Genomic DNA, 10683 nt, shown 5'->3' with positions numbered 1-10683 from the left:
TATGGACTCTTGAACATGGGCTTATAAGCCCACCCTACCCATTTAATTGGATTAACTAGCCCACTAAGACATGTAAGTATTATTTAGATCATGAAACTAGTTAGTTAAGGCATTAGGAATCTAGTTTGCACATGATCCTCATGCATGACCATCAAATAACCACACTTTTTCAAGCTTTACATTCTAGTGACCATTGAACTTAACCCTCCCCCCCTGGAGAAGCAAAGCCGTCGGCTTTGGGGTAGTAATAGGGTGGTTTGGTTTCATTTTTTGGTATTACATTTTACTTGCATTTTGCTCTCTTTTTCTCACACACAAAACACTCTCATACTTGCAACTATTTTACTCTCTTTTTCTCTCTATACTTAGTAAGTAACTTGAGTTTTTCTCTTCTTCTTTTCTTGATTAAAACCAAACCATACATCTCATCTCATCATCATCTTTGTTTGATTGTTGTTTACTTCTTTGTTGTTACTTTGTTAATTGTATTTGTTAGTTGTTACATACTTGTACAAGAATCAAACTTTTTAGTTAGATTCTTCATAATATCTTGTAATTTCAAGAACATAAACTTACTAGTTTATGATTCTAATTTATTGTTTCAAAAGATTTAGAGTTCATGTGTTGCAAATCATACTTGTAAATCATGTTAGTAAACTTTAAAGTTTACTTTCTAAAGATCAAACTTTGGTTTGAATCTTTAAAGTATGAACAACCCATGAATTTGTTTCTTGTTCATTTAGTTTACTACTTCATTTACTTGCACTTTAATTTTATGTTTGTTGGTTGTTATTGGTCAAATGTTACTAGTTAACTTTGATCTCATTAATCTTGAACTAAAATTAACTTTAAAAGTTCAAGAACATGTAAGTAAGTTTCTTTAATTATAACTTGGTACACTTATGCTAGATCTAGAGTTTTGAGTCTTGGATCTTCAAGATCAAACTAAAGAACTTTGTTCTACAACTCAAGATTTTGATTTCATGAGTTTACTTTCAAGTTTGTAACTTATTATTAGTTTTAAAGTTCATGTATGTGTTAGATCTAAGACTTTGATGTAACTTTGGTTCATCAAACTTCATACAACTCTTAAGTGAGTTGTGTTACATGTCTTAGACCTACACTTGTGTCATAATAGTCAAAACTTGGTTAATATTACTTTTACATTTCATGTAGGTGTTGAATCTAAGACTTTGATGTAACTTTGGTTCATCAAAACACTTGCAACCCTTAAGTGAGTTGTGCTTCATGTCTTAGACTTACACTTGAGTTATGATGGTCAAACCTTGGTGAAAATGATGCAAACACATCAACGAGTTGTACACTTGAAGCTATATACATCAAGGATGAGATCCGTGATAAGAATCGAGCACCAAGACCACCGGAACCCACTATTTTTCTGTTTACTGTCTTCTGCCTACTGTTTTCTGGGTTCTGTAACAGACCAGTACACTTTGGATACTGTAACCTTGATTTTCAGATAGATCTTTTCGAGTAGATAATTTTTCATATAGGACTCGTCTTAATCCGAGTTACGGTTTAGGATTTATGGCCCTCCGATCGTCACTATGTCCTTTTAACGTTGTGCAGAAATTTCTGACCTACTCGCACTTAGACCGTCGCCACGGTCAAACGACGACGATTTTGCTTCTGTAAATTTTACCACACTTAAAGGACTCATATACGGAGCCATGACCACTGGTATCACCTTAATTCAGTAAGGTTAGAGGCCGTGGTAACTGATCGAAGTCAGCCTTTGTTTTAAACTACTTTCATAAACGAAACCTACTTTACACCTTTTGTTTGATGATGAATGATGATGACCTTTAAGACCTTATTTACATACTTTTAAACCTTTTCGGATGATTTACTGACTTAGTACTATTTGACTTAAGTTGAGGACCCATTTGGACAACCTTCATTACTTGCTTACTTTCCGAGTCATACTTTAGCGCTACATTATCATTGTGAGTTATAGCATTCCCTTTTTACTTTAACTTATTTTGGGAACTGAGAATACATGCGCATTTTATGTTTTACATACTAGGAACGAGTACTTAGACTTTATATATGTGTGGGTTATACAACGGCATAAACATTCTCTTTAGCTCGGTAACGTTTAATCATTGGTTTTTGAACCGTGAACGCGAATCTTAGATATGGATCCATAGGGTTTGACATCCCCACTCGGGCTAGTAGCGCTAGCATTTAACGAGTGTTTAATAATTCGTAGACATACGCACTTGCCAAGTGTACTTTCAGGGGGTATAAACGTTAAGTTAGTTACCAAGTGCCCACGGTTAACATATACTTTATCATACTATTTTGAAATGCTCTTTGTAGCACTGAAATCTCGTGGCCTACCTTACATACTGTTATACTTAAACTATAGCTCACCAACCTTTGTGTTGACGTTTTTAAGCATGTTTTTCTCAGGTGCTTAAGGTTATTTGCTTCCACTGTCGTGCTAGTCTTGCCGTAGACACCCGCTGCTCTAGTGTTATCACCGCATGAACTGTTTATCTTGCATTCAAACTTTAATACTTTTGAACTATGTTTTGTAACGACCTAAGGGTCACATACATTTATTCATGCTTGCTATTCGTAGAAGCATACTGTTGGTGTAAAACAATTGACGTCGGTTATGATGTCATCTTTTTATCGTGAATGCAACTTCTTTTATTACAGCATGTAGTACTTAACCTTGTAATGATCCTGTTGTTGATGAATCGTACAGATGGTTTTGTACGGGGCATCACATGTGTAATCGATTCTACTGTTGCAAAGAATGATGATACAACCAATAATCTCAATTCTAAATGTAAGAGTGTTCTTGATGTCAAAGATAGGGCTGAATTAGTTTCAAACCTCTCTAGTGCTTTTGATACAGAAAGTGAAATTGGCCATGTAGTGAGGGATGGAAATGTCCTGAAACATAAAAAGAGTAATCGTAATCCTTTTGGGGGGAGAAAAATAACATTCAAGGAAGAAATGGCCAATTTTAGTATATTAATGCAAGATATGCCCGATGTAGAAACTCCACCAATTAAGTCCAAACCATGAGTTCCAATAGATTCTCTCAACATCATCAATAATTCTTCAATAACACAAGTTTCAACTATTATTGCAACATGGTCAATTCCAGGAAAATAAAATCGAGATGGATAATGAAGGGGTAGTCCTGTATCCTTAGAAGGATCATCACTTTCTCAACAAGCTCCTAAACCCTTCTCTGTAATGTTTCAAATTCGGTCCTGCATCTTGCCGGATTCTTTTATTGGCGAGCTTGATCTTTCCCTTCCTCTAATTGTTTGTCTGCTTTTCCAATTTTCTGACTGACAAGATTCTTCTATCGACATGGTTTCTTCTCAAGCTTTTCGAATGATTGGGTTTCTGTCTACACGGATGCATCGTTTTTCAATTATAGATGGCAAGGCTTTCAAGCTTCCGTTTCAATTTTAGGGCTTCGGTCTCCTCAATTTCGCTCTAGTTGTAGTTTAAAGACGCCATTCAATGTTAGTTTAGAGCTGCTGGTTCTTCTCGTCTATGGTCAGGTTATAATGGATCATTCAAGTGGGCTTTAGTCTCCAACAGCGTTGTTTCTTGAGCCCAGTTTACAACGGGCTGATTAAGCCCTCTCAACGTATCGGTTTTTAGTGCGATACATAAAATTTAGACTTTTCTTCGAGCTACTAGTTTCAAGCTTTGCAACGGGTTCCACTCTTATGTTTGGATGGATAATCCGTGTTTTTTTATGCTTTTAGTCTTTATTTCAATTTGTATTTTTCTATATGGCCGAGCTCAATCCGCCACTGTATTGTACTCATCTTCATCAATTTGATGAAGATCTTTCAATTTTTATATATATCTTCTTTTTTGCCAAAAAAAAAAAAAATTACCATATGGAGTACAATTTAGCTGAGAGGATGGCATGATCCCTGACCCCACAATTTAACTCTTTTTTGATGATGATATACTACGTATCTAAATATATACTTTTATTAAATCAATACTCCCTCCGTCCCATTTTAAGTGTACACTGTTGACTTTTCAAAGTCTTTCTTTGTCAACTTTGACCGTAAATGTTTTTATTTGTGTTATATAATATTTGATGAAAATTATATAGAATGAAAACACATTTAAAACTTAATTCATTCAATATAATTTACATCAAATATTATAGAGCACAAATAAAAATATTTACGGTCAAAGTTGACACAAAAAGACTTTGAAAAGTCAACAGTGGACACTTAAGATGAGACGGAGGGAGTACTACGTAATTTTAACCGAAGTTTATAAATCAATATTTTAGATTAAGATTAATTTCCTCTTGATTAATACGAGTACTTGATTTTATTAATTCTAATAAGATGTAATTTTAACTAATGTTTATGAAATTAGGATTTTAGATTTGAATTTTGTTAACGACAGCCTCTAGAACTATCGATACTACACATATAACACTTGTACAATATGGCAGCCACTAACAAAAAGTTCATAACCAATTACCTTATACGTTAATCGAAACCGTAGTTTTGCCTTCGGTTTGGTTATTTCGGTTCAGTTTTGTCGGTTAATATGGTCATAGTTTCTTAAATCTATATTTTGCCCCAAAACCTTCATATTTTACTCAAAAATCTTTATATTTTGCTCAAAAAACCTCAATATTTTTGCCAAAAAAACATCTAAATTTTGCCTAAAAAAAGTTGCTACGTTTTTTAAAAATTTTCACCTCCGGTGAAAAAATTTCCTGATTCTGCCACTGCGTATAATACAATAGTCTAATATTTATCAATTCTGTCGGCGTATATCCTTTGAAATTTGAAATTGGGCGGAAAAAGGTTTTTAAGCAACCGAACTTGATCTTACTTTTTCCCGATCTTGCTAAAACGATCATGATCTTTATTAGTTTCTAAAAACCAAAGGATCTGCTTAGAATTCTAATCCTAAGTCGATCTTGAGTGTAATCGGATTATATCGGCCTTACCTTCCCTCACCACCTTAACCTTTATTTTTCATAAAATAATCAGGTAAATAGGAACAAGTATGTTAATTTCTTTCACCAAAATCCCAATAGGCTAAATCATTTAATCAATTAACAAAATGTTACATACGTATGTAAACTAATGTTTGAGTTATTGGGCCTATTGGGCCGGCCTGGGTTTTGTTTATATAGTTGGACTCTGGAATATTCCCCATACTTCCAGTTTTTATCACCTACTCCAACGATCTAAATCCTATAAACTACAGGGAGCAAGATTAGGGTTTTACATCACTTCCAATCAAGGTAAACAGTCCCTTACATCATCTATTACAGTATTACGTAGCAATTGATTAATTGATAACTAATTTTCATATCAATTCAACCAATTGTTACTGTTTATACAATTTTGTTCGTGTTTTATTCAAGTAGGTTCAAATTTTGCGACGTTTTTTTTTTTTTTTTTTTTTTTTTTTTTTTTTATCGAATTAAACATTTTAAAAGTTCACAGCTGAATAATTTGATCATAAGTTTTTGCACTCTTAATTACGATCCTAGTGAATGCTTGAGCTTTTTAGATTTTAATTCTCTCAGTTTTAATCTCGTGTTTCGAATAGGTCAATGAAGTTGTACCTTAATGTTGACCGAAAAAGTCAACTAATTAACCCTGAAGTTTTACTGTTGAAGTTTAATCATGAGATGATGCTTGAAATTAATTAGTCAACACCAATTCTTGTGTACTTCTAAGTTAAAACTCTTATCAGCTTTGACTATAAAATTGACTACTTTATGATGTATATGTATGTTATTCAATCGAATCGGTTTTGTATGCAGCCTTTAATCAGTTTTGTATGCTTTCAGTTAGATTTTGTTGCTTGTTTGTTGAGATGATCTTATGCATCCAGTTCAACTAACCGCAATTTATATGGTTTTATTTTAAAGCTGATCGACAATAGACAATTATATGTGAATTATTTGTTCTGTTATGTGCTGTTTGTTTTACTATTCTTTCTTGTTCTCAAGGCTTCATCATTATGGTCTGCACAGGAGAGCTTTTATCAGTCTCACACTCTTCCGTATTGCTTCCACGAGTGTATGTTCGACGGCAGAGTTATCTCCCTTGCTATAACGTTTGTACAAACGCGTCAACTAGTGCTACTAACAGTCTTTTATTAACCACTACATCAAACTTATTGATATACCGTCCTGTTAACATCAAGCGTCAGTCAAAAAAACATTTTTCAAGTGTTGTAAGACAAAGTGTTGTCCCTGAAAAAGTTCCAACTGCTTTTTCTGCTGATATTATAGAAGGAACGGATATCCAACTAGACAATAGTGGTGGTGGTGGTGATATTGGTGGCGGTAAAGGCAACAATTGGGGCGGCGGCGGCGGTGGTGACAGTGAAGGAGCGGCAAACGACGGTGAGAAAGAACCTAAAAAAACCGGTATGTCGATGTCTCAGAAGCTGACACTTGGTTATGCTGCATTAGTTGGGTTGGGTGGATTGATGGGTTATTTGAAGAGTGGGAGTCAGAAATCGTTAATTTCTGGGGGCGTATCGGCTGCGTTACTTTACTATGTTTATACGCAGCTGCCTGTGAACCCGGTGTTTGCATCGTGTATTGGGTTTGGTTTGTCTGCTGCTCTTTTGGTAGTTATGGGTACGCGGTTTAAGAAGTCGGGTAAAGTTTTCCCGGCTGGTGTTGTGTCTGTTGTGTCACTTGTAATGACCGGAGGGTATGTACACGGTATCATGCGCGGTTTTCATTGATGGTGGGTTAAGATTTAAGCTCATGAAGTTAAATGCTTTGGTATCTTTGTTCTGAATAAATAGTAGTAATATACTGTGGAAGCTTTTAGCCTTTTATATAACTGTTTTGTTAAAGTTGATGGAATGTGAAGCAGATTTGTGTTTTCTCAAAGGTAATGGTTTCTCAGAGGTAGTATTTTCTTATTAATATTCTCAAATTTAGGAAATGTTGAAAGAAAATTAGATGTAATATTTCCTTTAATTGTTTCATTTTCTATGCTTAAAAGTTGCATTTTTTTTTTATTTTTTTTTATTTCATCAAACGTTGGTGGAACTTTCACTTTCATATGGTAGAAGATTTGCATATGATGGACTTTTTTCTTTTGGTTGATTTTCCTCATTTGACCACTTGATTATAGGAATGACTTTGCTCCTAGGAGTTTAGGTCATTTCATTATCACTAGCAAGGTTGAAAAGACGCGAGACGGGGTCGAGACGGGGTCGAGACGGTAAAGATTTTAAAACGTCACAACAGAAAAAACGGGGTCGAGACGAATATTGATTGACGTTGACTTTTTATACCCCTCCGGCCCAAAATAATTGTCATGTAAAACTTTTCAAAGTCAATTTATTAAGTTTTAATTTTAAATATTTATTGGTTTTTGCTATAGAATATTTGATGAAATTTATATGAATAGATTGATTTTCGAATGTGTGTTCATTTGGTATAACTTTCATTCGATACTATATGACACAAAAAAGATATATATAAAGTCAAAGTTAAAAAAAAAAAAAAGACTTAAAAAGTCAAAATATGATACTTGGAACCGATTGAGTATATATTTAAAACATAAACATTTTAAACATAAATATTTCAAAGTAAGCATAGATAGAAATATTTATGTTTGAAATGTTTAGTTTTGAAATTTATTTAAAAAGTCAACGTTGGTCAACATTCGCCTTGACCGTCCGTTTTTTATTGTCTCGGCCGTTGTTGACCGTCTTTTTGGTGTTGTTGACCGTTATTTAAACGTTGACTGCTTTTAGCATGGTAAAATCGTTGCGACGTTCGTTGTGACGCCCGTCTAGACCTTTTTTACAACAATGAAAACTAGTGGTGATGTTCTTAAATAGTAACAATTGATCATTAATACGAGTAAAAATTTAGTAATTTTCCATTCTCAGCAGGGGTAAACACTAATAAAACCTAAATCCTAACAGTAATTTTTGTTTGTTCCGGCATGTCATATAGTTTTTGCTTGTTTCTTAAAGTTCTGTTATTGTTTTTTGTTCTTGCAAGTGTTCTTGCTTTAGGTTCTGTTGGTGGAGATCATATTTTGTATTTTGTATTAAGAAACTTTTGGGTTTTGCTAATATGAAGTAATTGTTTGCAATTTCTGGTTTAATTTCTTGCGTTAAAATCTTGGATAATTTTTTTATTTTTTTTTATCAAGTTTTGATATCAGTTGCTTAATAAGAAACTTTTGGTGGTCGTATAATTTTTGGTTGTTCTGGCATGTCATATAGTTTTTACTTGTTCCTTAAAGTTATGTTATTGCCTTTTGGGTTTTGTTGTATATATCACCAACATTGTAGACTTTGTTTCCTTGTAGAGTTAGTATTTGTAGCAGTGTTGTAAAAAACGGAAAAAACGGGGGTGTAGACGGATTTTGGAGTGCCCCGTCCCGTTTATACATAAAACGTTTGAAAAAACGGAAATCGGCCAAAAAACGGTCAAAAGACGGTCAAACACGGTCCGAGACGGGAAAAAACGGGTTTTTCTGATTTTTTTCAAGTTTTTTTTTTTTTTTTTTTTTTTTTAATATTAAACGTTGTGCTATTACTTAGGGTTTCTTTTTTTATGTTTGAAATGTTGAAGTATTTAAACATGTGTGAAATGCTTATGTTTGGAATAATGTAATGTACAATATATATATAATATATAACATTTTTATTTAAAAGTCAACGTTAGTCAACATCCGTCTAGACCTCCGTCTCGACCCCGTCTCGACCGTCTCGACCCTTTTAGGACCCGACCGTCTCGACCCCGTCTCGCGTCTTTTGCAACCTTGATTTGTAGTATTCGAGATTACTGCAGATTGCTGCACACATTGGTTGCAATCTTATGTAAATAATATACCTTATACAGTTGGAATAATATTAGTAATAGTTTTGCCACTAAAAAAAGTGTTATTTCGATGATATGATCTTATTATTTGCTAACTGTTCTCTTCTTTATTTTATTAATACTAAAAGCACCAGAGTATTATCATGTATGCTTCTATATGCGAGTGATGTCAAATGTTGATAGATTGAGTTATTTTGTTGTTTTAACCTTGTACTATGAATTTTATAGTGAGATCAAATTATCACTAACCTTTATGCTTGATTTCAAGTGTATATTTACATGTACTAACCTCTTCTTTAAATTCGAGGTATCATTAAAGTGATGTCAAGTGTTTGATTTAAAGTGGTGTCAAGTGTTTTTTTTTTCTCCTATGTTCATTTTTGTCATTTTACATTTATTTTAATAGCTTCAGCTATTTTTTCAAACACCTACATATATCTAAAAAGCTTCAGCTACCAGCTTTCAGCTCTAGCTACCAGTTAGTTTTGTCATACATACCGTAAAAATGTCATGATAATTTCACTAAATGATATATTATTTAATTTTATAAATATTATAATTATATTTATATTTTAAATATAAGACTAGTCTAAGACCCGCGAATTAGCGGGTTTAAGTAAGAAATTTTCTTGTAACAGAATAATACGTTAACAGAACTACATGTATATTTTCTTTACATATACGATAAGCAAAAAGTTGACATAAATGAGAAATAGAATTACAAACTTTAGACAAAATAATTGTAGCATTTTGATTTATATGATCTGATATGAAACTTAATGAACAATTTAAAGTTTAAAATTACATGTTGATCCTAGCCAATCAAGACCATCTCCTTTCAACCCATTCTGAAAATGGCCTGTTTTACAAGTAAACTTTGGTATACGGTTAATGGTGGGACAATATATTTGTGTGAACGTAATGCTTTGCTTTATTATAAGAGTAACTGTCACACAACATCTTTCTCGATTATACGGATGATTGCTCATGCTTTTCAAGAAGACGTTTCCTTTTTTGTAAATCTTAATAATAAAGACAAGGCAAGCGGTTATTTGGGCAAGTGGATACCTCATATGGAGTAATCGGAATCAAAAGGTTTACAATAACAAGTGTTGGACTACTCCCGTGGCATTGTGCGAAATCCAAACAAAAACGTTCAATTGGGTCGCGAAAAGGTGCAAAACGAAGTCCATCGATTGACATACATGGCTTCATAACCCCCGTGCCTTAGCTTGCTAAAAAGTTGCTTAACTACTTGTTAATTAGCATGCGAGTTTTTGTATTATAGTTGAGTTCATTCTCGTGGATATCCCTGGATGTTTGATCCAGTGGCCTGTTGTATTAAACTTTGAGTATATATATTATATCTGCTTTTCAAAAAAAAAAAAAAAAACAACAAAAAAAAATTACTTTTTTTTTTTGTTAAAAAATATATATTATTTTCAAGCAAAGAATATATAGTTTAAGAAGAAGTACATGTAACTTATACTTTTTTTTTTGTTAACTTTTCAGTCTTATTGCTTAATTTTTACCTATCTTTTTGTCCTATATGAATAAAACAAAGATTTTTTTCACAATATTTTTTTTCATTTAGGAAGGTAAACAATTAATTTGATACATCCGAAAATAAAATATTGGATAATATAATTGAGACGGAGGGAGTACCTAGTAATTTCAAAAACATACAATTATTTGAATTCACCATTCATAAATTTCACTATACATGTTTTTATTAATTCAACAAACCATGTACTCCTTACATTTTATACATTTAATTTCATCATTTTAAATTTCCAAACTTTGAAGCTCAATTAAGATGATAA

The 10683-nt window shown here is 33.0% G+C and overlaps 1 protein-coding gene across 1 annotated transcript; it reads left to right on the top strand.

Annotated features, from left to right (window-relative positions):
* The first annotated feature begins 5921 nt into the window (after positions 1-5921).
* LOC139872939 (uncharacterized) lies at positions 5922-6904 on the top strand. Its single transcript, XM_071860875.1, has one exon. It carries the CDS (start codon positions 6016-6018, stop codon positions 6751-6753), a length of 738 nt encoding a protein of 245 aa, XP_071716976.1. The 5' UTR covers positions 5922-6015; the 3' UTR covers positions 6754-6904.
* The last annotated feature ends 3779 nt before the right edge of the window (positions 6905-10683 follow it).

Source organism: Rutidosis leptorrhynchoides, chromosome 10 (genome assembly GCF_046630445.1).
Source record: "Rutidosis leptorrhynchoides isolate AG116_Rl617_1_P2 chromosome 10, CSIRO_AGI_Rlap_v1, whole genome shotgun sequence".
Lineage (NCBI taxonomy): Eukaryota > Viridiplantae > Streptophyta > Magnoliopsida > Asterales > Asteraceae > Rutidosis > Rutidosis leptorrhynchoides.
The sequence above is the reverse complement of the archived record's forward strand: the minus strand, read 5'-3'. Positions and strand labels throughout refer to the sequence as shown.

Bases quoted from the DNA above. Each gene is read 5' to 3' on its own strand.
- LOC139872939 (XM_071860875.1), top strand. From the start codon at position 6,016: ATGGTCTGCACAGGAGAGCTTTTATCAGTCTCACACTCTTCCGTATTG.